The 27,967-nt window shown below is 38.1% G+C and overlaps 2 protein-coding genes across 2 annotated transcripts in view; one reads left to right on the top strand and one right to left on the bottom strand.

Moving 5' to 3' along the window:
* Positions 1 to 27,099, top strand: part of LOC103386309 (D-threitol dehydrogenase) — a 62,223-nt gene extending 35,124 nt beyond the window's left edge. Inside the window, exon 9 of the mRNA XM_017036529.2 lies at positions 26,732 to 27,099. Coding sequence (XP_016892018.1) covers positions 26,732 to 26,735 — 4 coding nt within the window. The 3' untranslated portion in view covers positions 26,736 to 27,099. The remainder of the gene's footprint in view (positions 1 to 26,731) is intronic.
* LOC103386273 (contactin-4-like) overlaps positions 1 to 27,967 on the bottom strand; it is a 695,358-nt gene that overhangs the window by 111,996 nt on the left and 555,395 nt on the right. The gene's annotated exons all lie outside the window — the stretch shown is intronic.

The raw sequence follows: 27,967 nt of genomic DNA, 5'->3' as shown, positions 1-27,967 counted from the left end.
TTTTGTGGTCGTCAAACATGTCACTGATAAATCAGTAACATTTAGTCAATCTTTCATTAATCTACTAGTTCTCATTGAATGGTAATTTTTATGTTAGTGGAAATTCATTTTTTATATCAAGAGATCTACATCCAAAAGAGTTTGAACACTGAGAATTGTTATAGACAAACAATTTCCTCTGTAAATATGGATTGTCATATTAACTTCAAAACATGAATTTATTCTGTTGTGTTAAAATTAGTTAATCCCTTATGTCAGAATGCAATGTAAAAAAAACTCCAAGAAGTACAGCTACATTCAAGTATTAAACATTGATTATTGTATCTGACATACAGTACGTGATGTAAGGACATTTTAACAGTCGTATTTATTTATATTTACCTCGAGCCATATAATGTTTAATGTAAACTATAAGTATTTTTTGTCATTAAGGGTGCAATGAGATGCAGAATAAAACTCAGTATTTATTAAAAATAAAAATAAATAAAACGATGGTAAGAAATATCCATTATTATGGACACTTTCAGTTCTCTAGATAATCGGTGTTGGCACTGAGTCAGCTGTTGCTCGACAGACTAAATGCTCGAATTGATCACTGACGCCTTCTCACCAATAAGCAGTTTAAAATGACTAATTGGATGAAGCCTGGAGTGGCCGGCCACTCCTGCTCTTAGTGTAATGATGATATGATGACATCAGACGTTTTATAAGGCATCGTCTCGTCGTTGTTGGGAAAGATGACTATGATTGAGTTTGGGCAGAACACATTATGGGATGCTCTTTAAGTAGTGTTCATAAAGCAGAGCTCCAGGCTGTGTGGGAGTGTTAATACCTGCTGCTGATTCCTACAGTACATGCAGTACATGGGAGTAACTGGGCGGCACGGTGACAGACCTGCATTTACTCTTATCTATCCTTGACAGAGATCATCACAGATCTTTTGGCCAAACACAGTAAGTGAGTAATCCTTGACTGAATGTTAGCAAGACAACACTTTAGAGAAATAAACTCAAAAGAAGGCTTGCTAATAATCCTACATTTGTCTTTGCTGTAAAAAGGCTAAAGAAATTAGCTGCCATCTTAGAAAACACTCCATAACAATGCTTGAATATTTCTTAAAATGAATTATGTGAAAAAATATGTTTTGAAAGTAGTTTATTGTAAGCTTACAGTAGGTCAAAAAGTTTATAAAACATCAACATTTTATATTTATATTATTTTAAATATTATTAATGCATTTTTGCGAAACATTAGCCTAAACAGTTCTAAAAAAATATTAGATATTGGCTAAACATTAGTTTGTTAAATTAATGCAAAAATGTCTTACCCTAAAATACTTGATTATCTGAGAAACAATTTTAAAAAATTCAAAAGACAAAAGATAAACAAAAATAAACAAAAAGTTTGCCTTCGCTCCTTCTCTGGCTAGTATTAGATTTTGAGCCGTTCGTCTTCCACTGTGAAGTCTTTTCCGTCTACAACTTAGTTCTCAACCAAATATTGACTTTGGGATCTGATTATTAAGCAATATCTACAGAATTTCAAATTACTATCTGAACCATTATTTTTTAAAAGATGTTACAAGACCCAGTAGAGCCCCAAGGTCCTGAAACTGATTATGCAAAGAGATAATTGCTATGAAGATTTAAAAAAATGTAATTGGTTTTGACGAACCTATAGGTTGTTAAGTACTGCTCGCTGCAGAAGAATACATTTGCTGACAAGGCCACAAAGAAGTGGAGCAGTGGAGGCTCTTCCTTCAGTGTGTGCTCAGGTGGGCGGGAGGTAGTGCTCTCTTTATTATCCCAGCTAATGGCGTTCTAGATCTGTCCTCAATTAAACAGGATCAGATGAACTATTAATTAATAATTCTTCTGATAGATAGATTGTGCTCTATTCAGCAGATGTGGACTTCTTAGGGACGAGAGAAGACACTCTAGGCTGTTGACCAACAGCGGCCCTGTCCATGTGGGCCTTTATAGAAGGGCCTTTATCTCAGCTGGACACATCATCATGTCCCTCTGTCCTGCTTTAACTGTCCACGGGCCATCAGCAGGCGTCCATGTTTTCTTGATTTACTGTGTGGAAAGCCAATGTTGCATAATTTGTGTTCTGAGAAAAGATATTAATCCTTCTCTGCATTGTAGAAAAGGCTATTTTTCCCCCTCGCTCGGGTTAAATGTACACTGTCTGAAAAATGACACATCCTTGAGGTACTTTTGAGCAAAGGATGAGTTGTATAATTTTCCCATAAGCTCGGAGGGTTTAAGTGTAGAAGGGGGAATGATATGGCTATGAATGGCTTCCTTAATAGTCTTAGCACTTCCTAGAACAAAGGGAAGAGGCGTCCGCTGCGAGCTGGGGAAGTGCAAACGCCAGCTTGAATCGGCCATTTCTGCGGCTTCCATTAGGGTCATGCACTGCGCCACCCTGCTGGAAAGTGCGCGAGTGACAATAGCGCCAAGACGAATGGAGCACTCTCCCACAAACCCCGTCAGGGCTGAAATCACTGGAAAAAAGAAATAATAGTTTTTAAATTAATTGCAGTCATAATCCTGTAAAATACGTCAAAAAATTATATGCGGTTCGATTAACACATAACACGGGTGTCAAATATGTAATAAAACCCTGATCAATAAAACAATAACCATGTTGTTAAAAGCAGTCATTGAGAGGTGTTGCTGGCAGCGGGCTCCAGAGGTGAGCAACCCTTTTAATATAAACGGATTTCATCTTTCCACCCAGTCACCTAAATCACCTCAATGTTTGTGTATACAATTAAAATAAGATAATAAATTGCGGCGACGGATGGATTACGAACGCTCCCTTCGACCCCATTCATCAGGTTTTGTCAGCGGCCTGGAAAATGCATGTCTAACAATCTGTTGATTACAATGTGGTGCGAGCAGAGGCCCCGCTCGGGGAGTGGGGGGGCGTCAGTTGCAGGACACATTATTTTAACATATTGTTATGTTTAAATCGATAAGTTTTAAACGAGCACTAACGGCTGCTATTAATTAAAGTTTGAGAATCTTTTATTAGAAAAGTTACCACTTGTGTGCTTGACTTAATGAATGGTTTATAATTTCATTTTGTTGGCCCCAGCCATTACGCCCAAACGACTGGTCTTTTATCTTGAAAAGAAATGAGCCGAGGCTCTTGGTTTATTTGCTTCGCGCAGACAATGATAACACGCCATGAGCTGAAGGGCGTATTTGTTTTAGAGCCTTGGAGAAGTGATGGTGGCCTGTTCTTGACGTCGTCTGTCTGCCTCCAATCCTCTCCTCATTCTTCTATCTGAACCCTTGGTTTGTTGTTATTGTTATCACTCTGTTTAGAAGGAATCATTTGACTTGGCTTGTCTGTGTGAAGGGACTGATTCTGATGGGAAATTAATGATATTGCAATTAAGACTTGAGAGTATTGTAGTATTTGGTAACAATTATGGTGATGACTGGCCCAAGGTGTGGATTTAACACGAGAAAAAATCCAGCAGTTAGCGCTCCACTGAGGCTGGTCCACTCAGTGTCAGGAATGATATTCAAATGTGTTTTAACTCCATCAGAGATCGTGTGTAAAGTTAAACAGAAACAGGTGGAAAAATATTCTCCAAAATGGATTAGACTTGGGATAAACTTTTGTCATCTGTTATGGGTTGCCTTGTTTTCTTTTTTAATTTAAAATGATTTCAGTGGAAAATATGTTGTACAGTTACCACAGTAGGTGGCGCTGCTAATTTAATGAAGAACAAAGAAGAGTGTTCAAACATAGACTGTTGGGAAACATCAGAAGTTTCAGAAGAACCTGCTGATTCTTTTGTTCTGTTTTTGTTGTTTTGCTGTTTTAGATCCAATTGTATACCAGCCCAAATATAGAAAAGAAAACGTGAATAGAGAACTATTACTGCCTGTTTATAAAAGGAAAACATTTGTGAATTATTTGAAATGGTTATGTGATTGAACAAGGGGAAATCGAGGTCAAAACATATCAATCCAATCCAGCTAGCTCACTCAGCTTTGCATGTAAACATGCTAATAAAGCCGTGCGGCTCAGAGAATATTTTTGCTTTCCTCAGTAGAATACGTGTAATTCAATTACAGTGCGCAGATAAACTGCCTTTTGTTGTATTACTACAGAAAGCCGCGAAGCTTCCGCCGAAGGAACGTGTCCTACATTGTGCCGTTGTAATAGACTAGTTTATCAGCTCGTGTTGGGAGTAGCTATAGGCTAAGTATGGTTGAGATTCACAATTACCAACAGACACAACATGCTGTTTGCCTGCTCATGATTAATGCGCTGGATCAATGTGGGCCGCCACAAAGAAGCCGGGTGACGGAAGATTCCTGTGAGATTCTTTCCTCCTTGTCTCCTTGTTTTTTTTCCTCTTCTCCCCTACACTCACTGCTTTAAGCCAAATTGGATGATCGGTTTGGGGAGTTCTCTCGCTCTCTGGGGTTTTGCACTGTGGTGTGTAGATTTTGCCTTCAGGTTTGAAATCCCTTATCCAGAGACTGGCTTTTTTTTTCAATTGAGTATTAAACAAGAAGTGCAGTAGTGGAGGAGCAGTCACCTTTATAAGCAGAAAACAGTGTTTACTCTGTTAGTCGCAATCTCATGTCAGCCAGGTTCACCCTCCGCTGTCTGTGAACTGTCTGTGTGGTGTTGGAGAACTCAAATCTCAAATGTATCCTATCCTTTGTTCTAGTGTGTTCCTTTGTGTTAGAATGAGATTAAAACATTTCTGATACCACCAGATACCACTTTCTTAAAATGAAGCTCATGCTAGCAGCTGATTAGCCTGGCTTCAAGCTAACAATTCATCATTTGTAGCTCAAACAAGCTTGTGGTTTGAGCTACAGTATAGCTAATGTTGTTGAGTATTTTACCATGTAAAAGTGAAGTCTGAATCCACAGAGTATTTTGTGTATTAACAATTGTCCAAAAAACTGCTTTTGTCAATTGAACACATTCCTATTGAAACTTTTCCATTGAATTGAAGTAAAAACATTTCTGTTCTATTAGCAGTTGTCTTATTGGAAAATCAATTTTCCTGATACCAGTGTCAAACTCATCCAATCATTTAGAAAATATTGGCTTTTTGATTAATGTGTGTGTGTGTGTGTGTGTGTGTGTTCCGGGCACTTAAGAATGACTTTGGGTTTTGACAATTATTTTAGATTTATATTAGTAGATTTTATGATCCTCCTGATTCCTGAGCCGAGTTTGGCACCCCAACAATTCTCTTTACTGGTTCAACTAACTTCACTGCTAGAATCTTAAAAAAAAAATTGTTTTACATGTTAAAGCCTGCTTTGGCACCCCAACAATTCTCTTTACTGGCACTGCTAGAATCTTAAAAAAAACAATTTCTTTATCTCATGTCTTTGAATATTAAATCGGTCAATACAGCAGACTGTTATTTGAATATATATGAAAGCAGGTTTTTTAAATAACTGCGACATTTTCTAATTTGATTACTGCAACCAAAGCTGATCACATTCCATACAAGATTCCTCCAACAGAAACAGAATCATGTTGTTTATGGCCACCCAGGCAGCGTTTAAATCTAAGACTTAATTATAATATAGTGTTTTCTTTTGGAAAAGCCCAAAAGTGTATTTACAGGACGTACAAGCCTTCTCCAGAAAAAAAACTTTTTTTCTTCTTGGTTTTTTCTCCCCAAGTTACTGAGGCCTCGGAGCGGAAACTGAAAATGGGAATTACTCACACAGCAGATTCAGTGGTCAGTAATTGAATGAGTGAATCCCATTGTCCAATTACCCGCATTATCTGTGGCTACTCCTCTCATTAAAAGACTTGGGATGAAGAAGAAGAATTAAAATGATTTGCAGCACGAGTATTTAATGATCACGCTGCTTTTGCCTGATATACTCTCTCAGACAAATAAAATCTTGCAGCTTTAAAGGCAAAAAAGCAAGCACTCAACTGCCCCCCCCCACACACCAACCCCTGCTCTCCCCCCTCTTTATTCCATCCTTAACGTTTATTCCTCCATTTCCTCTCGGCACTGCCAACTGGCTGTGCTCCGTCAGGGATTGGGCTTCTGCCACAGCTCTCGATGTGGCCCTGGAGGGCTCCAACTGAAACCTCAAAAGGATTAGTGTCCCATTTACACCTTTTCAAATTCACACTCCTTTTGGTAAATACACAGTGGATATCAAAAGAAAAGAGGCCGCAGCGCTGAAGTGCGGTGTAAACACATTCAAACAAACACAGATATAGCCTGGCCCCCCACCACCTCCTGTTGTCTAAGTCCAGGGCCCGTATGCACTGGTCCCTCATCGACCACGGGGTAGATGAGGGGGTTACATTCCAAGACCACACACGAAAGGTGAAAAAACAAAAATAGTTATATTATTTATGTATACATTAACCCTTTATTTTAGGAGGCATCGTAGAACGTGAAATATGGCAAAAAATGTAACGAAACTTTCACAAATGCAATACCCTGTATGTACATGTTACCACATGTTTTACATTTTTTTCTTCTTAGGCTAGAAAATGTTTTTTTATAATGAAATAATGAAAATATTGGTAATGTAAAAATGTACCGCAAAAACCTGCGATAGAGCAAAAAATCCGAATTACAAGAACAAATTTAAATTTTAAATATTAAAAACCTACTGTATATATATTTGTACACTCACATTCACACATCAGTTATGCAACTGGCCCGATCCCTAACCTTCAGGTTTTTAAAGTGTGTGAATTTTATTGTATTTTTTCACATCATCCAGTGATCTTAACATCATGATGAAAATCCAAGGCTGGCAGAGACATTTGAATTCCACCACAAATGCAAACATGGTTGTTTACATGATTTCTATTTTCTGGTGTCTGTCCCCGGGAATCCTAACTTTGTAAAGGACAGAGTTCTGTCTCAAAGTTGAGCAGCTCAGGCCAAGGATTTTCCTTAACCTCTTTTGAAAAATGGACCGCGGGGTGAATTCATAAAAGAGCAGTCTGTTGGACAATTTGTCTTTTGACAGGAGGGAACATTGGAAGCCACCAGAGGGTGGTCAGTGGTGAGTGGCACAGGCGTGCCTGGGGCGGTACCTGCAGGCCATTCTTCCTCCTGATTTGTCCTGGGTGAGCGGAGGAGAGGAGGGAGCGGCTGCGCGGGCCGCCATCTGGCCCTGGGCTGGGGAATTGGGTGGGAAGGTGTGCATTCAGTGTCAGTGCGGCTCCATCAGGGCTGTTTGCGAACAGATGTTCTGTGCTGTGTTTGCACCAGCACGGCTCAGGAGGGAAGACGTGTCTATCAGTGGCTGGAGGTTTAAAGCAGCAGACACTGACCTTGAGGCTGCCGCGTGTCAATCCGTGTCTCTCGTAGCCCAGAACCTCTGTCCGACGTTGCCCTATTTTGTTATCAAAAAGGCAGACGAGATGGAAAAGTTACTTGTTGGCCACTTTGATAAGAGTTTAACTCTTATTCCACAACCTGCAGCACCAGCCAAGAATTTTTTTCTTCAGTCAGCATCCAGATTTTTATGACGTACCCCATGAACAGACGAGAGTGTAAAATGCAGGGGTGAGATTATGCATACACTTTGCCTACATTATACAGATCTCAGCAATCAATAAGTGTTTAATCAGTCAATTATATGGCACTAATTTAACAGCCTGCAGGTAAAACTATGGCTGAGTACTTTCCCGTGAAAATACAGGCCATAGGAAATTTATCTATTGGAAAAAATGTTAGAGCAGAAAATGAAGTTTTAAATTTAAGGGGACGGAAGTTTGCAAAATGCCATCACCCATATTTGGAGACGGGGAGAAACAAGATGGGAGAGAGTTACTGGAGAATATCTTAGTGTCTGTGAATCAGTGGAAACAGTGTGGTGTAGAATAAAGAAGCATCTTCTTTGTCTTTTGTTCTCTGGGCCCATTCCCACACCAGCCGTATAAAATAGACAATCCTGATGTGAAAATAAAAACCAAATATTTGTTGAAAATTGAATATATTACTATTGTTAAGACTTTATATATTGAAAACAAAAACAGTAATTCTCAATTCCATTGAGTTAATCAGGGGGTCCTCGACTTACATCGGGGATTCAGTTCCTAGCGGCGACGTAACTTGAATTTTCACAGTAGATCTGAACCTACTTATAATAACATTTTACATATCAAAAAATATGTAGGAAAATGGAACCTGTTGGCTGAGTAACTATTGCTTCTACATGGAGTTAGTCACAGCAAACAGCAACGAAGTCCACACAGAGTGCGCTGTTGAATTCTTTACTGTCATTGTCTTGTGGGTGGATGTTTACAATCCAAGAACTGTTAATAAATCAGTCTCACCAGATAAGGAATTCATTCTGTTTTTGGTTTGTTCCTTTAATATTGCTCTGCTGCCCTACTTTGTGAAATTTAGCAAAATTGTCAAGAAAGTTCGGCAACAGTGAGCTCCGCTTTGGACCAATTCCTAACTTTAATTAAGGCCATGTTCCAGTTGGAAATGTTTATTATTGTATTATCGAGTGTATATTATGACTAAAGAGCATTTCAGTTGTTTTTTCACCCAATGAAACCAAGGCAAAACAAAAAGGCAAAGAAAAAAAGGCCGAAACATATGTTAGCTCATTACAGGAGAATGACATCTTTCCTGGTCAGCAGACGATATTTTCACGTTCGGAAAATTCTGTTAAATTCTTCAGCCTCATTTTTGGAAATCAGTGGGTTTCCCACATCTGTACGGTGGATTTATATTTGGGTTTTTTAAAGAAACCATACCAACAGTATTTTAAAGTGAAGAGAACTTTAACTTTAACTTTAACTTTATCATCAGGCTATTTTTTTTCCTGCAGCGCTTCACGTAACCAAAGATTTATGCTGATATCTCGGCCTATAATTTCTGTTGTCAATATTTGGATTGTTCAGGGAAATTCTAATGAATACAGGTCAGTGCTGGAGAGTACGGTCCAGGCCCTGGCTCACTTATAAAAACTAACATCTGTTGAAGCATATATTAAATTTGAAAATAACTGTACAGAGATCAACGGGTAAAGTACAGTCGGCCAGATGTCGTTTTAAAAGTAGCAGATGGAACAATGAAAGTGGGATTGGCTATTAGAAAGCTCTGTGAAAGGTCAGATCAATTAAGAAGGCTGCTTGGCAGCCACATGACAATTAAGGAAAGTTTAAGGCACTTGAGCGAACTGGGCAGCGGAGTGAGTTGCCATCGCAGGGAGGGACTTCTTGGGGCCATGGAAACGTTTGCGTGCAGGAAAAGGGAGCATCCTGGACTGAGGTGCTTTTACACTAGGTCAAGGTTAATGACCCCTACAGATAAACCCGATAGAACTCCTTACAGCGCCGCTCATGACCTTTGTCTGCCTGTATTAAAGAGCCAATAAATTACAGCCGTGTCTGTAAGTGACATTGAGAGTGCTCTGGCTCTAATGAGAGAGAGAGAAAGACGTGAAGAGAGAAGGAAGACAGAGACAGAGGCAGTGATTGTGGAGAAATCGTTAAAGAAACATATTTCACGAAAAGTTGGGTTTTGCAGCAAAGTGCAATAAAAACTGAAATCTATATTGTCATAAATCCTGTGAGCTTGAGTTCAACAGACAGAAATACTGGAGAGAAATGTTTGTACAATTTATTCAAAAATATGAAATATATTCTCTGTCAATTTGTTATGTTTTATACACAAAGTACACATATTATCTCATGTAATGAAAAATTATTTCCAGCCTGTACTGGATACTGTCAGGCCCTATTGAATTTCAAAGTAGATTTTTTTTTTTTTTTTTTTGACAATGCAACAGTTTGTATAATTTTCTAAACTTTTGACAAACAAAACAAAACAAAAAAAAACTGGTGTGAATGAGTGGTAAACATGTGTAGACTATGTCCCTTTTATTATTGAACGAGTGAATGTGTCGACAAAAGTCATTTATCTTCTAAAATTGCATATCTTACTGCATATTTCAAAATCACATTTTTTTTATATCACTTAATGCAACGCCTCTAACATTTGTGGTTTTGTTTTTTTCCTCCACATAATTCTTTCATGAAATTAGAATACATTTTAAAAAATGACCATTATTTACTTTTTACATATTAAACTTACAACATAACAACAACTTTATTATTATTATTATTATTATTTTATTCCAGATATCCTCCAGGTTTCCCAGGAGTGCACTCAATCCACAAGGGGGCAATATTTGCATTGTTTGTGTGAAGAATCCCTCTGCACATATAGTATGCTCACATGCCTGCTGACATGCACACTCACACACACACACACTCACACACACATACACACACTCACACACATACACACACATTTACATTTACATTCATGTTTCACATTTACTCATTTGGATCAAGTGCAGCTGAGCTGTTCATTTACATTGCACAGTGTTGACAGAAACTATAAAAAGCTCTTTCTTGTGGAGACAACAGTTGACACAGTCTGGCTAACAGGACCTACGGCGCTTTAGGTTATAATTTTCAGTCAATAATAATTTGCAGGCAAAAACAGATGCTCTGTCTTTAATACGCGACACTTGTCGCAGCTTTTGGAAACTTTTTCAATTCCCCCTCTGAGGTCTTGCTCTGTTGTGCTTTTCTCTGGAATGTGTACTAACGAGTCATTGTTCTTAGTGGTAAAAACATGCAGTGGTAGAGTTTGGTTCAAAAACACAGGGAAACAGGAGCTTTTTCACACAACTCCAAAAAAGACCATTTAGAATTTTCTTATCCAATTTGTTCGGTAAATCTCCTAAACTTCTGCTGTTGTTAGCACTTTTTCAGCGCACAAACTGTATTATTTATTGCACATACAATAACATAAATGCAGCTGCAACGGAATTTAATCCACCCATGGAGATTTCCTTTATTTACTTGTGAAAAATGATCACAGTGTGCCACTTTTTCACAGCACAGTAAAATAATTCCTTTAAACTCTGACTCCAGCATGTCATAAAGAAACGTTTTAATTAAATTATCCCCTATGTAGCAAAACTGTTCACATCCGGCATCTAAGTGTGGAGACTGTGACCCACATCTCAGCTAATCATACATTAGAAGTAACTCAGTACTTGCTCCTATGCTGGCCAAAACAGAGTTGTCATTTGAGGACCATCTTTGGATGAGTTGGTGTTAATAATGCTAACTGTGCCACCGTGGAGCCAGACGGTCTGTGAGGTGTCTGTAGTGTAAAGTGAAATTAGGTCTGTGGTCTGTTCCTGCCCAAACTTTGTTACCCTGTGGGGGTAAAACATGCTTGAAGAGTCTAACTGTAAAGGTTGAAATTAAGATTTATTTTTTTTTTTTTACATTTGTCCTTACAGGTTATTTATTTACCTTCTGCAATCAGTACATTTAAAATAACATCTTAAAATGACTCAGAAAACTGTAGATAGTTTAGCGTTGCCTCCTATGACCAGGCACAGTTATTCATGGTCTCAAAGCAGAACGTCACCTCCAGCTCAGTATGCAGGTGGTGAAAATATACTGTGATCTCTGACAGGGATTTGTTTCAGTATTTGTCTGTGTTAGTTGTTGGGTGACTCCAGGGGAATATGGAAATGAATTGGCCCATTTGTGTAATGGAGTTCAGCACATAAAGACGAACTAGGATGGACAGAGAGGCAACATCCTGCAGCTCCGGTTGTCCTTGAGGAGCTGTCTTCCAGATGTTTAAACGAATCGGGGACGACCTTTGACCCTCTGCTAATTAACATCTGAATGACAACAATGGTCAGATCAATAGTTCCCAGTAGCAGTTGGAAGATGGTTAATTAGAGGCCACCTTGTTTTAAGAGAGAGAAAATGCTAATGAATGCCCAATAATCCTCTGCCCACAGATCTGTGTGTGATCATCATTTCTAGAGTTCCACCTCAAACAAACTCCTGACAGGAAAACACACACATTTAATACACAGAGGTTCAATCAGTTCAGTTTGAGCAGCGTACGGCGTTAGTCATACTGTCAGAACAGAGTTGATGATGACATCACAGTTGATGATGACATCACAGTTCTGAAAGTAAAACTTTTTATAATAATATGATATATAACAATAATAATTGTTCTTATTATTAATATTATTATTGTTGCTGTTGTTGTCATTGTTATTATTATTGGTATATCTATCTAATGATGATGACTTGACCATGTTTAATTTATTATTATTATTATTGTTGTTGTTGTTGTTAGTGGTAGTAGTATTATTAGTAGTAATAGTTGTATTATTATTATGACAAAAAAACAGGAAAACACATCCATCCATTCTACAGCTACAGTTACACAGATAGTACCAGTTAACCTGCTCAGAGAGAAACATCACAGATTAATTCTTTCAGAGTCAACTTACGGTACATTTATTATTCTGGTCAATCTTCACAAACACAGATAACAATGGAAAAGTTAAAGGACATTCCCTTGTTTTTTGCTTGACAAAATATACACAACAAAATATCTCGTCTGTACTCGTAATTTTCTGTGAAGCGTGTTGGTGGTGGTGGTGTGTGTTTTTCATACAGTATCTGTGTGTTCCTGGTTCATATACTCTACTAAACCAAACTAAAATATACCACACATGCGTATCTCTCTTCCTTGGCCTCTTCCCTGACGTCTTGTCCTTTCTAACAACACTGACCTCCTGACGACACTCTGCACTGTAACGTGAGCACTTCTCCTCCGATGCCGTCTCAGCTGCCACCTGCCACAGCTAATGATTAACTTTTTTCACTTTTATTATTTTTTATCTCCTCAACCTCTGCTCACAACAACCTTCCCTGCCGAGGCAATAACAATTTCGCGGAGAAGTTGCACTCCTCATGATTCAAAATCATAAAACCAGCATGTGTCGACCACAATCCCATTCCCTGATTTTTGCAAAGACACATAAAAACAGGTTGTAGTCAGGGGGGAAATATATACAGATAGACGAGATGTCCAATTAAGGAAATTGTTATTGTGAGTGCGGCTACATCTCATTGGGATTTTGCTTCAGTAACTCTCTCTTTCATTTCGAAATAATCTGTATGAGCAGTGAGGAGAGAAAAAGAAGGGGTATTTATATGTGTATCAGGGTGTGTTCATCACAAGACAGAGAGAGAGACGGTGCAATGCAATCTATTCCTTAAGTGATGTAAAGGCCATATTGCCTACCATTAACGGAGCACAATGTCGGCACGGACTGATAATTAAGTAATCCACAAGAGCATGAGCAATGTGGGACGATCACTGACGTCCTTTGCTTCTCTGCCATATCGAGCCTCTCATCGCCGCTTTCCTGCCTCCGACATCATTTCACATTATGCTGGAAAATATTATTGCATGGTGATGTGAAACCGCTGCTAGAGGAGGAAAATGTTCTGCTCTCAGCTCCAAACTAATAATTTCCAGTGCGATGAAATCATTTCAAACACGCGTGTGGCCTGTCACACTTTTTCATTTGCAAAGTTCCAGTTAACATTTAGTTGCACAGAAGAAAAGTTGTTGGTTGTGTTTTTTTTTTATGCTGATTTCACAGGAGAGAGATGGCGTGGGCCTCAATTCAACCCTAAATGCAGCGACAGCCCGACGTCATCTGAATGCTAATTATAAAAAATATTAATCTCTGAATCATTTCTACAAACGCCACACATTCACATAATTATCCCCGTTGTAACACGGTTATGTTCATTACCGATTTATGTTTTTCACTTTTCAATATTTTATATAAATTTTATTGACTGTGTGCCTTCACTCACTCACACACACACACACATAATTTGGTCATCGTTTCTGATCATTTCTGAAGATGGTTCACTCGTGTGATCCCTGCCGTGTGAACCGACAGACCTTAAACTCACCGCTGCATACTGATGGCCTGCAGTCTCATCAGGTTGTTACACTGTAGGTTTTCTCTAGACACAAACACATACACATGTAGACACCCTGTTGGCGTGTTACACTGAAAGTCACAGTTCAGACCAGAGATTGCTGCAGGGATCATTTTACCCAGGATTTCAAACAGGAGACTTTTGTTTGTTTCCCACATCAAACTGTCAAGCCTATGTTTGTTTTATTCTGTGCTGTTGACCTAACCACAACCGCACAACACATCATGTTAATGAACGTGTTCTAACCTTAAAGGGATATTAATGGAAAACAAGATCTCTGTACAATTCAAATATTTACCATCGCCACAGCAAACATTGCTTAGATAGAACAGGAAACAGGCGTAACACAGCAAACATTGCTTAGATAGAACAGGCGTAAGTTTTGGGATGTACCTCCCTTACAATGTTGCAAAATTTTAATACAATAATTATATTTAACTGTAATGCTGATGGTAATATTCTGTAATTATATCTTGTATTGTGTAAACAGAATGGTATCGCTTTATTTGGACGTGTAAAGGATGTGAGTGAGTCTTGAAACAAATATTAGGTAAATGTGTGAATTCAGAAAAGCTGCATGAAAATATTAGTCCTTTATTTACATAGATTGATTTAATTTTTAGTAATCAAACACGTCAGACAGAATAATCAAATCTTATAACCTTTTAACTGGGCTGTCTGATCATTATTTGGTCTTAATCTCTAGAAAAGTGAATGTAAAGAAATCTCTGATATCGGTCTCTGAGCAGAGCAAGGAATCCATGAAGAATAAAAAGGAAGATTTTAAAAATGCAGTCCAGAGTTTTAGCTGGAATGGCCTTATGACATTAGATCATTTAAACTATACTAGCCAACACCTGTCCTGGAAATAATAAAAAAAAGGGCCTCTCTGCCTTGTGGCTACCACGCTACAATGCCTTGCTCCCTCTGGTACAGGGACTACCAATGAAAATTAGCCTTTTGGCTACAATTGGTTGTGTTTTTATTTTAAATTTAAATGTTCATTAATGTATATAATGTCCCTCTATAACAAATAAAAATACACTTTTTTTCACAAATAACAATAACTTTTCTTCTGTAACAAACTAGCCGATGTGTTCACAAATAGCACAATGGCTAAAGAAGCTAACAAAAGGTGAGCAGCTCCTTAGCTGAAATTGAACAATACAAATATTATATTGAAATAAATGACCAGTATTTTAATGGTCAAGTTTCAGAATTTTTTAAAAAGTTTAGGTTTTTGCTGGGTATGTTTAGACATCTTTTTAAGGACGTGTTCATTACATTTTATCACTGTTTCATGAATATCCTGGAGCTACTTCAGGGCTACCTTCACCGTAGTCTCATATAAAGGTTATTTCGGCCAACTTATTTAATCAATTAGGTTTGGTATCAGAACATTTTTGTAGTTGTAAAAATAAATATTGTTCTCTTTTGTTTACCTTTTTATTATTATTTTGGCTGATTACGCTTGGGTTCTCTTTTGTTTACCTTTTTATTATTTTTTTTGGCTGATTACCCTATTTTTCCTTTTGACTTGAAGATATTTGGTTTGGTTTGGTTTCACGTAATTAAATAAAAGTGTTTGAGTGGTTTTTGCTCGTTCTGGGCTATTTAAGCTAGTTTGGCTAACCTGTTGTTATTTCTGATCTAACTTTATGTATGTGTTGGCCAATTTAATCAACATTTCATATTGATATTTTATTTTGGAAAAGGATTTGCATTTATTTTCCATTTGTCACATTTTTACATTTTTGTTCAGTTGTTTGTTTTTACTTTGTTATATTGTTTTGGGAACATTTAATCCACTTAAAGGTATTTGGTTTTCTTTAGAGGAATAATCTGCTGCAGCAAACATTTTTTCATCTAAATTGGGTGATTATAGCCTTTTTTTTTTTTTTTTTTACTGGCATCTACAGTAAGTGAAAGAATTCCCTGTGCGTGAGTGAATTTACAACATTCAGGTCCTGAAATGCTGCACGCTACATGTTTGGGTAAACTGCGTGACAAATTGGAGAGAAGAGGCAGTGGCTGGATACACAGAGTAAACTCCCTCCTGGACAATACTGCAGTGTATTATTAATAAAACAGCATAGGTCCTGGTGCTGTAACCTGCTAAGACTGGGGGAACGTGTTCATTGATGATATCAAGGTGACTGAACACACACAGAGCAGCAGGCCAGCCAGTGTTCAGGCTGCATGCTGAGGCTCACGCTGTGGACGAGGTGCCTGGCTGCATAATTGGGAATTATTAAACATGGCTCTAGCAGCGAGGTGATCATGAAATTGTATTTTCCGTCTTGAGGGATGAAAGCAGGAATTAAAATGCTACCATTTGTTAGGGAGCAAGGGGAAAGGAATTGGAGAGTCTTGTTCTAAACCTGCCGTTATTCAATTTCTGTTAAGAAACAAAAGAAATGCATTTGGACAAGCGGGGAGATGGATGGTGCAGACTGCTGTCATAAATTGTGGATTGTTGTAAATTGCAATTGGGATAAATATTTTAGCAACAAGTAGAGTGACATGATGAAATGCAGGCTGAGATATTGAGAAGAGAAATAATTCCAAAATCAGCTGCGTTGTTCCTAGGTTTTACTCCACATCCTTCAGCTGCCTTGTGAAATATGTTTGGAAATTTTTTTTTTTCGAAAAAGTAAACAATTTTAGTGGCAAAGATCGCTCTTAACTTCAGTATGAAAACTAACTACAAATACATCTCAACACAACAACAATGAAATACCAAAATAACAATACTGCTAATGTGGAAAACCCCTTGTGGAATTTGCACACAATTTGCACACATTCCACAGCAGGTGACAAGTCATGAACCGAATCATTTACCTCTAACAGGAAATACTGAAAACTGGAGCCACGGCTGTTTATGCTGCGGAGTTTGTAAATGTTTTGTTTTTCCCTGTCTTTTGTATTTCCTTCCTGTTCTTTGTTACTTTGCTAAACACATTTCACCATGGGATGCACTCACACCCTGAAGCCACAGCTTACGTAAGACCATCACCTTAGAGTTAAACAACGTGTAGTGTTTGTTTTTTTAAACCAAATTTTGATGTCAAACCAAATAACCTCCTAAATAGAAACCCTCCATGATTCTCTTAGTCTTTGCTTTTAAACCTTTTTCATTGGAATTTCTTTTTCTTTTTCTATTTTTGGAAAAGTCTTTGTTCTTACAAACCAGCTAATGCTTTAACCATGACTCCCTTTGAAACGTGAAGAGAGACACAGGGGCGGGGGTGAAAGAGTAAAAAAAAAAAACCCAAACACCTGAACAGACTCACACACCCACTGACATACCCATACACACACTCACACAAATGACCTAAGAATTACGTTACACAGTCACGCTATTCAGGAATGTAAATATAGTTGCGTGACTGACCAGTTATGACACAACGCAGTTCAGGACTTTATTTTTCTAAGCTCTCGGCTTTTTTCCTCGCATGTCACCTTTAATACCGCGCTGCCGCTACGTATTGAAGAACGCTCCAAATTTGTAATCGCAGGTCACAGAAAGGTCAAAAGTCTGATCAGAACCATGTGTCGTGAACACAGTGTGTACTTTTTCACGTCACTCCTTGTGGACATCAATCCTCGCTGTGACCTGCGCTGTTTGCTCTCAGGAAAATGGGGAGCATATTTATGAGGTCACTGTGTAGGCTGGCCTGGCATGAAATCACCAGGGCATGAAAAGTACTGTTCATCTGGACACGTTGGAAGAAATACTGAAGACAGAACCGTTAAAATGTGGTCCCGTATTACACAGTCTGCTGAGACCCCGCGGTGGCTACTGTTTCACCTTAGTCACCGTGTGCGTTTAAGGCTGAGATGGTACAGTTGAACACTGCTAACAAACAGGACACTGGTTCATGCTAAAGGGGAGTCTGAATTCTCTGTAAGGGAGAGATTAGATCATCTGGTGGAGGATTAGTTGAGGAGTGGGTGCGCATGTGAACACGGCAGGTAACAAGCAAGTAGAGACCTATGCAACATATTACCAATAAAAAAAATACAAAAAATAAGGCCTAAACACCCAAAAATTAGGGCTAACGGTTAGCTAAATTTGGCTACTAGTAGTAGAATAAATGAATGAGAATTGGCTACGTGTTGCCAACTTGCAGCTAATGTTGGATCACGTTAAAGATGGGTTTTATAGCTTAAATACAAATCTGTCTGACCGGACACAGGGCCAGAAGAGGAACACAAATATGAACAAAATGGTGAGAGACAGGAGGTTCTTCTTGCTGTGGTGCTTTCAGGGCATCGCTGTCTGCCATCGAATGACTGCATGAGAGATACTGAGGTGGAGACCTGAATATAAAATAACCAAACACCATTTACATAAAAAAAAGTATTTTCTTTCTGTGTCAACTCAATATGACTTGAGTTGCCACAGGTATTATAAAATAACCAAACACCATTTACATAACTGCACATATGACTTGAGTTGCCACAGGTATCATCACAACTATAGAGGAATAATTTAGCTAAATGTTAAGATTATGTGCATTCAGCTCCTAGATCCAAGATCAACAGCAAAAAAGGAGAACAACAGTAAGTCAAGTGATAGTTTGCTAAATTTTTTTTTTTTGCCCGGAGGAAAGCTGTCTACCCTCAGCTTCATGAGTTAACAGTTATGACATGTTTGCTTAGCAGGAAAATATCAGTAGGGCACAAACGGATATTTTCAAAAGTTCTCTCTTTTTTCCTTCTTGGCCTGCAGTGTTTGTTCAATCCCTTTTTAAATGTGTAGGGGTTGATGTTTCCCCACATGTGATGGCGGTTTGCAGGAGCTCACAGCCGATTGTTGCCACTGTCTCGTGCAACATTTGAAGTCGCGACTTTCTTACCATTTTGGTCGACACACACAACGGCTCTACGTTCCCCAAAGATTTTTTTTTCCACCTTTTTTTTAAAGTGTCAGTTTGTTTTATGTCCTTTTTTGTTATTTTAAGCAGAATAAGATGCTGGGTATTCCCTATATGCATAAATTGAATATGGCTGGCAGGTAGTGAGGATTCTGGCAGATGAAAAGGAGGGGATGCTGAGGGTGTTTGTGTGCATGTGAGCAAGAAAGAAAGAGAGAGAGAGAGAGAGGAAGGGTTGTACTGTTTTCAGACAAACAAAACTGGACTGGTGCTGAATTATCAAAGTGCAACTCATGAAATGTTTAATCAAACAAAAGGGATTTTATACAGTAATTACCTTGAAGCTAATACTTGTTATATTATGATTATAGTATGACAGCGAGAACGTGTTGTCGTATGATTATAGTATGACAGCGAGAACGTGAGAAGGTGTCTTCAGGATGTCCACTGGGACGTTTGCCTGTTTTCTTTTTTTCAATATCCTTAAACCGTCTGATCCTCTGGCTGATGTAATGTTTCAGACGTTGGCCTTTTCTTTGTTCTCTTTTTTTTAAATTATGAGAGTTTGGCAAACAGTTAATGGATAAAATAAAGTATTTTCTTTGTTCAGATGTCATGCTACACGTGTTTCCTTCGTGTAAAAACTGCTTCATCGACTTACTGGTTCTCCGGTCTTTGCTCTGCTGGTTTATTTAGCATCTAAGTTTATTTAAAATCAGTAGGCTTCAGAAAAGTAGAAAAAAAATGATACGGTTACAAGTGGGTGAAGGCCTGCAATTTAATTCCTGTTTTGTAAATTACAAGTGTAAACATTTATAGAGGGTGTCTGGAATTGTGTGCACACATGTTTACATAGTTTTTATTGTACAAATCTGTTGGCATTGTCAAGATTTTGTCACAGTACGGTGTGTGACTCATTCAGTCCTGTCATTTTTTCAGTTTGTAGAAAGCAACCTCCGAGGCTCATGCTTGTCAAACTTCAATTTCTCACGTTTCTGTGCCATAATTCAGCATCTAATGAATAAAGCATGAGAATAACTGCTTTCATTTAGAGGCTTTAACCTGTGCTAAAATCCGTCTTGGTTGACTTGGCAGCAGCCCACACACATTTACTGGGTGGGTGCCGCTGGTAGTGGATTTGCAGCACTGGGTCCAAAACAGGCAGGAAATGTAAATGAGATGGCCTGCAGTCCAAAAGGGAGGACGGCGGACACTGCTGATCGCTGTCCACCACATTAAGCACCACTCACTCCCTCTTGCTTACACGCACAATCATCTCATCATATGCAAAACAGGAGCCGACCAGCATGAAAAACAACAACAGCACACACTAATGAAACACTCGGCATTAATGTGCTTCTGAAGAGTCATGTCATTTGCCGAAGATGGAAAGAGATTCTGTTCTGGAAGGAACATCATCAGGGGTTAGAGTGGGTGAATAAAAAGATGAAAAGCTAAAAAATGCAGGTTTTGGTGTCCTTGTCCACACTGGTGCTGGACCAGGACACGTGTCTTATTTATCTGTTTTTCTTTTTTTATTTATTGTTTATGTGTGTACGGACATCTGAAGAAAGAAATACGTCACAGTATCTTTAAAATACTCAGCCCTCTGATCGACACGATGTCATCATTACTGTGAGCTGCTGTCACTAAGACTCATGATGGATCAGAATATCTGCAGCACCATCCGACTGCGATATGCATGTGGTGTGTGTTCTGAGTGGAATGCACACAGACACAGATGGACACACACAAGTACACACAGCTGCAACGGTGTCTTTGTGAACTATCAGCCCTTATCGATGTCTTGATTTATTGACTGTGCGAGGCGCGATTTACATATTTTTGCAGAGGCAACGATAGATGTACTTGACTACGAATGTGCGTATGTTTGACCCAGTGCTGGCCGATCACTTCCAACCGTGTTGTATCAAACGGTTTCATTCACACTAGCCCTACAGTCCAGATTCTAAGGGGGAGTTGTGTCACCCTAAAAGATTGACCTTTTATTTAACTCTCAAACACTCTGGGAACTACAGGACCAAGTTTTCAGAGCAAAGTTTTTAAAATCTTTAATATATTAAGGGGCCTCGACACAAGAGTTAAAAAATAATTTTAAATCAATCCTTGCTGGTGTAGAGAAGCCAGCATGAGAGAACTGTGCTCTTTAAAACCATAACCTAGGAAAGATCCCACAGTGGACTTAATAACACTTTATATAGTCTGAGAATAGATTAAGAACATTAGCATAAATATGTATTGCCATATTTATCAGAGACTTATTTGGTATAAGCAGACGCGCCGTGTGTATTTTACGAGGATTAATCCCTCGGTCCAGTCAGCAAACAGCTCTGCGGAGGTTATTTGTAGGAACGGTGAGTTCTGCAGCGCTTAACACATTTGTTCTCCCTTGACTGCTTCATTTATTAAACCTTGTCTATGCAATTTGTTCACTTAGCTGCGCGCCTACCTATTTGTTCCTTCACATGACAGGGTAGAGTTTCCTGTCAGGACTGTTTTTGTTTCCTCTCACTACGCTGTCAGCGTTCAAATGTGCTGAACACACAGAGCGCGGCCCAGCGGTGGAGGAAGAGGAGGGAAGGAGGGTAAGCAGACTGGAGTAAACAACGCTTTGGCTCTTTAAATAAAACATTTGTTTGTGATTGAGGCGTTGTGATGTGAACAGCATGACCTGTTTTACTTGGAGTATCCAAACAGCCAGCCCGCTGCTCTCACAGACACAGATCCCATTTCTCTACCCACAGACTCGGGTCCTATTTATATTGCATGAGAACAAATTCTTCTGACAAGTTGAGTGATAGATTTGTACAAGGCATACATGTTTTTTCTTTCCTATAGAGAGCCTGACTGAGTGACATCAATTGCTGTTAATAAAAGTTTTAACACCACGGAGCAAATGAATTTTTACTGTTAACATGCAGTATGAGGAAGGAGTGGTGCTCAGCGAGAGCTTCCTGGGAATAGGGCGCTGCCTCGGTCAACACATGAAGGAGTCTGTTAAGGCATTATGTTGGGATGTGTTGTGTTGTTAACCATTCAAAAGAAATAAGAAAAAAAACAACAAAACCTTAGTTTGCAGTGTTCGCAGGTGGATGATGTTGAAAATCACTCTTTTCAAAAAAATACATTTATTTAGTTCACAGCAAATCAAGAGGTTACAAAGTAATCAGGTGTAGAAGTACACAAACCAAAAGTTTTTTTCTTTTTTTTCAGAAAAAGGAAAGCAAGATATCCAAATGTTTAGGGGCCGCAAGTAAAGATGGCAGCCCTGGTCCCCATCTAAGACCCTGCCTTAGATGGGGACCAGGGCTGTCATCTTCACTTCTTTGGTTGGCCATGTCAATGTTTTTTAAACAAAAATATTTTTTTTTTAAAAAAAAAAGGAATTTTGCTAGATATACTAATATGGAGCTTCAATCTTTAATCTATTCTCTACCAACTATTTCATTTGTTGTTGTTAATGACTATAATTCTGCAGTTTGAATGCAAACCCACAGGATTCCAAATCTGACTTCCTTCCCCTCTCCTCTTTTTGGTTTTCCTCGTCTTACTTTGTGCTGAAATACTAAACTGTGTGTTTGAAAACAGTTTTCTAATCGTCGCCAGTGTTGTCATGGATACTACTGGCTACGAATGAATAAACAGCCAATGTTTGGTCAAAATGATGATTTGTGCAGATGTCAGATTTATGATGCCTTTAAAGATAATATTTGGCAGGAAAATCAATACAGTGACCGCACTAGGCCGGCTGCCTATGTTGATAAACAGCTCTGTGGATGTGAATGTAACCTGACCAGAAGCTCGCCTTCTGTTCTGTTAGCGCTGAATAGCTAAAATATTGACTGTCGTATTGACAACTAGGTAGATATTTTATAATATGGTCAAATTTGAAAATGTTTCTTAAAATGAGCTGTTCTGATTCCTCCAGATCTGTGACTTAAAAGAAGTAAGTGATTATAATACTCCACTCGCAGGATATCTCCACCCATACCACCATTACTATATACGGAGGAACTGCCATTGTTGAGAACTCTGGGGTTAGTAGAGGCTTAACCTGGAATTACTAAGGGTCAGTGATGGAAAGATTTGAGAAAGTACTGCTGTGAAGTATTTCTTGTAGTATCAGAATAAGCCTAAATATGAACTTTGAGCATTAAACATTCAGAGTCAGAGAATGGAGCTAAGCTGTAGGAAGCCCTCATTGTTACCATCTGCAGACACTGCTATAAAAAAATCTATGAAAGAATATGACTTGAGATGAATGCATTTAAGAAAAAGAAGACCTCAAAAACTGTTGTAAAGTTCTATGGTTCTGCTTCTCTGCATCTAGAACTAGGATGGTATGATGGTCAAAGATGTATCGTTAGAGGAACAATATCTTCAGCAGAAAATTCAACATTCAGAAACTATTACCTGAAAGTGTTCTTTGTGGTCACTGTTACTCCTAAGTCTAAGAAAAGTGATTCTGAACTGTATGTACAGTTGAACCGTTGAATTAATAAATAATGAATATGTCGACAGTGGTGTATATTGGCTTCCCACATATTCCTGTAGTCTCCTAATGACTCCTGTTAACAGTAAGGAGAGGAACATTCCAGGAAAGGGAAGTCAATAACGCCGGTATCCCCTCAGGGTACACAGTACCATTGTTGTCAGCCAGGTTAATGTACTTGAATTGAGCTTTTATATACTGGACTGAACTATGGTGAGGACAAGAGCGCGGCCATGTGTGTTAGGTGAGGGAAGCAGCTGATCAAACTTGTCCGTGGATGCAGGTCATAAAGATTCTTTATTCATCACCAGCTGTTGTATTTGTTTCCATAATTAAAACTGACCCACATACAAATGGAGTTTTCTTTACTCCATTATGTTTAGAACGCTCTTCTTCAGACTCTCTGTGTTTTCCAGGATCTCACAGTGACCTTGTTTGAACTTGTTGTATCCAGTAATGTGATGAAGGGAAACACTGATGTATTTAGCAACAGTTGCCAGAGGTAAAAATACAAACAACTTTACACTTTGGTACTTCGTCATTGTGAGCACAGCTCAGTTACTCTACAGTGGCACGGTGTGCTCTCTCCCTGCAGGGGGAGCTATGAGCAGTCTTTAAAATTCTGCTTTTCTCCAGTTTGATTGCTGTATAATTTGATTTTCTTTGATGAAGATCAGCTACTGACAACAACAACAACAATAATAATAATAATTAAAAAATAACTATACAAACGTAATATAAATATTCATAAATAATATAATAATTGAATTAAGAAAGAAAGAAGAATTGAATGATTTATTTCACTTACAAATTAAAATACTGATAATATATCTCCACTATCACTGTCATTAAAAACATTCAAACCTTAGATTTTTTGGGATATATGTAACATTTTTGTGGCTATATTCCTATTTGTTTAATTCATTTCATTGTTAGTGGAAATGAGTAATAACTACATATGCTGCTAGTCTTCCTACTCACTACTAAATTCAGAGCTTAAAGGTTATTTCATTTTAATTAATATCTTTTAATATCGGTTCTATGGTTCCAGGTCTTTGTGTGTTTGTATACTGTCTACACTCAACCCTGAGGCCAAACTAACTTTAATACTCCAAATTCACAACTGCTGCTCAACTGAATCCCTCTAGGCAGGAAGACCATTGTCCGTTTTCAACATCTCCTGTCACTATTGTTTTTCTCCAGATACCCTCAGGAACAGATCTTTCTGTTGAGATATTTTGAAATTTCTCACTGCAGCACAAATGTAATGTGTCCCAGTTTTGTAAAATTTAAAATATATGAACGACTAGGTCGCCTGTGTCAAGGCAGTTTTCATAGCCTCAATGAACCTGTTTATATCCAGTGCTTTCTCCTACTACGTAATTAAGTGTTGTGAAAGGAGCAGTTAGCCCGTAGGTATTTTTAGAATGTGGGCCCAGTTGAGAGAAATCTAGATGCCACTGCCCTGGAGCTACAGAGTCATTTATCTTTGAAAAAAAAAAAAAACCATAAAACTGTATTCATGGCCAAGGCACATATTGAACATGATGCAGTCAAGACACATCATGTGGTGTGCGTACCTGGGACCACAATAGAAACAAACATTTGGGCTTTTGTCTGTTATTTTGAAGGAGATGTGTTGTACTTGTTCACTTCATGAACATGTACTCAACAGATAATTAAAAAAAATACTTTAATTAATTAATTAATTAATTAATCAGTTCCCAAAAGACAACCCAGATAAATAGAGATAGAGACTAAATAAGATAACAGCAGTAACAGTTTGGAAAAGTTCCCCAGCAAGTAGGAGACCTGGTAAAACTGCAGATTCGATCGATGCTTCACCCTATGCTGAAGGCAACACAACAGCAACTCCTTGTGACCGCTCTGTCTGTCCGTCTGTCTGTCTCCTTCCCCCTGCTTGTGTTTTGCCATGCAATCAGTCCCATGACTCTCACCTGTGTCCTGTGATCACCTGTTCATTAGTCTCATTCCTGTCACCTAGTGGCCTGGGTATATATGCATCTCTCCCACACTCAGTCTTTGTTGAGTCATTGTTCTGTGTAGTTGTTCATGCCATGTGGACCCTGGGCACAGTTCCAGTTGCTGGTTGATGCCAGGCCAAGGGATGTGTACCTGCCTGCTCCTGTATCCAGTGAGTTGTTTTATTTTTGAATACATTCTCTGCACCTGATCCATGTCTCTCTGGTGTTGCATCCTGCCTGTTTTCATACATTACAAAATGTAACACTCCTGTGCTTATTAGCCTCTCGACCAGTGATCACCAACTGGTGACCAACAGAACCATTCAGTCCAACCCATGACTGGATTAAAAAAAACATGAAATAACAATTTTTTTTTTTGAAGGTCTGGCTCCTAAGGTCTCTGTCCAGACTAATCCCGACCCTCTGACAAAATGTTATTTTTATGTAGATGAACATTACGTTATGTTTAAGTTAATGACATTTACAGTAGCATCTTGGCTAACATCTTTTATGAGCGGTTTTCAACATAAATGTCCCTTTTAGCCAAGAGTTGTCCAGTCAAGTTGTCTTTCCCACTAAGAAGGTGTGAGGCCCAGGGGGTGGGAGGGGGGCTTTTAGGCTCCACTGTGGGACCTTCTACTCATCAATATTGCAGAGAGATAAAGTAGACTGCTGGTGCTGGTGAATTGCAGGGGAGTGTTAAGGTCCAATCAACCATCACAATGCTCCAAACTAGTGTGTAACAAGGACAAAGAATTGGGAAAACACTTCACTGCTGCTGTTTAATAAGTTATGAGGAAATGTATGGCTTTCTCGCTAATCCTTTACAAACTGGTCATAAGCTCCAGAGACACTACATGTGTTTGGCTGTACTGGTTTGCACAGCAGACGTGTCACACCTAAATCTAATTTAAAAAAAAAAAATTTGTTGAACCTGAACTAATTTTTTTTCCTATTCTTGATCTACATAAGGTTTGAGCAGCTGATATAATTGGATTCTCCTCTGTGATACACATGGATGCGTCACAGATCTGGACTGGAGGCAGGCCTGTCGAATACATTCATGTCAATGGAGCCGTGCTTCTGTAATTTCCTTAGATTGACAGCTGGCATTTTGCCATCAAAAGTCTATGGAATAAGTAAAAAAACTATGCTTTAGCTCAATTTTAGTTGTAAATTTCAGACAATCATTTCCGCGAAGAACAATGTGTTCATAAAAAGGAAAGGAAAATAAAGGTTTCAAGGACCTGTAAACAGCATGGGCCACCTACAACATTTTTGTTTATTACATGGCACATGTCATGTTTAAACATTCAAATGTTTTGTATTAAATATTAAGCTATGCAACACATACTGTTTAAAGTCCAGTTTTTAAAAAATATGCAAAACATCTCATTTTATGTTCCTTTTTCATGTGAGTTTGTACTTAACCCCTGTTAATGTCCATGTTCAACTTGACCTTAAACCAACTTTGTTTCATTTTCCAGGTGAATTGATAGTAAGTTGCAAGACTAGGAGATACATTTCTGGCAGAAGTGGACGGAGGAGACTACCTATATTTATTATAAAGTAGACTGGATACGAGGGACTTTGAACACAGCAGGGGCGCTGAAGGCTCACGTGGTTTTTGTTCATTATGAGGTATGGTGCCACAATAAAACACTGATGAATGTTGCACATCCTGTATTGATTTGTTTGCTGAATATCAGAGTGGTTTTTCTGATGTATTTATAATGGCCTTATTAAAACAACCTTTGATCCAAAGCATACAACAACAGCACAATAGTCTTTTTTAACTTAAGTCCACTGAAAATGTCAGTTTTAACAGGACTTTGTCAGGGTTATTGAATGATTTATTTTTTGTTTGTTTGTTTGTATTAATTATTGAATATAAACACAATAGTGGGACTAGGTGGGCTAAGAGGGATCATCTTTTCTATTATTAAGGCAAAAAATTGTTCAAAGGTGTTATTCCATATATAGCTTTGGTTTGTAAATATAATATTCCTTTTGAAACGCAAACATCTTTAATTATTAAACCTGATTGTGTTTTGCACTGAAAACAGTCGAGATTTGGTAAAGTATAAGAATTGCATTGAAAATTAGGAATAATCCTAATTTGTGCATATCAGCTTGGTAAAAAATTGAAAATTTCTGATGAATCTTTTTTTTAATTCATTATCTTATGTTTCCTAGATGGTTCTCATCAAAAAATTGAAAATTTCTGATGAATCTTTCCTAGATGGTTCTCATCAAATAAGAGCATTTTGGAATATATTTTTTTTAATTTTGCATGTCATGTTGGTCAAATGTTGAAAAAGTTTCATGAAACTTTTTGAAAAAGATTTCAAAATCTTGTGTTTTCAACATGTTTCTCATCAATTTGGATCCAATTGAAAATAAAATAAAAAAAATTTGGAATTTTTCAAAAAAATCTTAATTTTTGCATGTTATGTTTGTCAAAGCTTAAATTTCCATGAATTTTTTTGAAAAAGAACATTTCAAAATTTTGTTTTCTACATGTTTCTCATCAATTTAAAGCATTTTGAAATTTTGCTAAGAAAAATGTGTTTTTGAATTTTTCATTGGTCAAAGGTTGAAAAAATTTCATGAAAAAGAAATTTCTACATGTTTCTCATCAAATTTGAGCATTTGGATTTTTTTTTTTAAATCTTTTTGTATGTGTATATTGCGTTGTGTATATTTTGTGTTTAAAACTCCAA

Source organism: Cynoglossus semilaevis, chromosome 11, assembly GCF_000523025.1.
Source record: "Cynoglossus semilaevis isolate Cse_v1.0 chromosome 11, Cse_v1.0, whole genome shotgun sequence".
NCBI classification, from domain to species: Eukaryota; Metazoa; Chordata; class Actinopteri; order Pleuronectiformes; family Cynoglossidae; genus Cynoglossus; species Cynoglossus semilaevis.
Note: the sequence above shows the minus strand (reverse complement) of the source record. Positions and strands in the feature narration are given on the sequence as shown.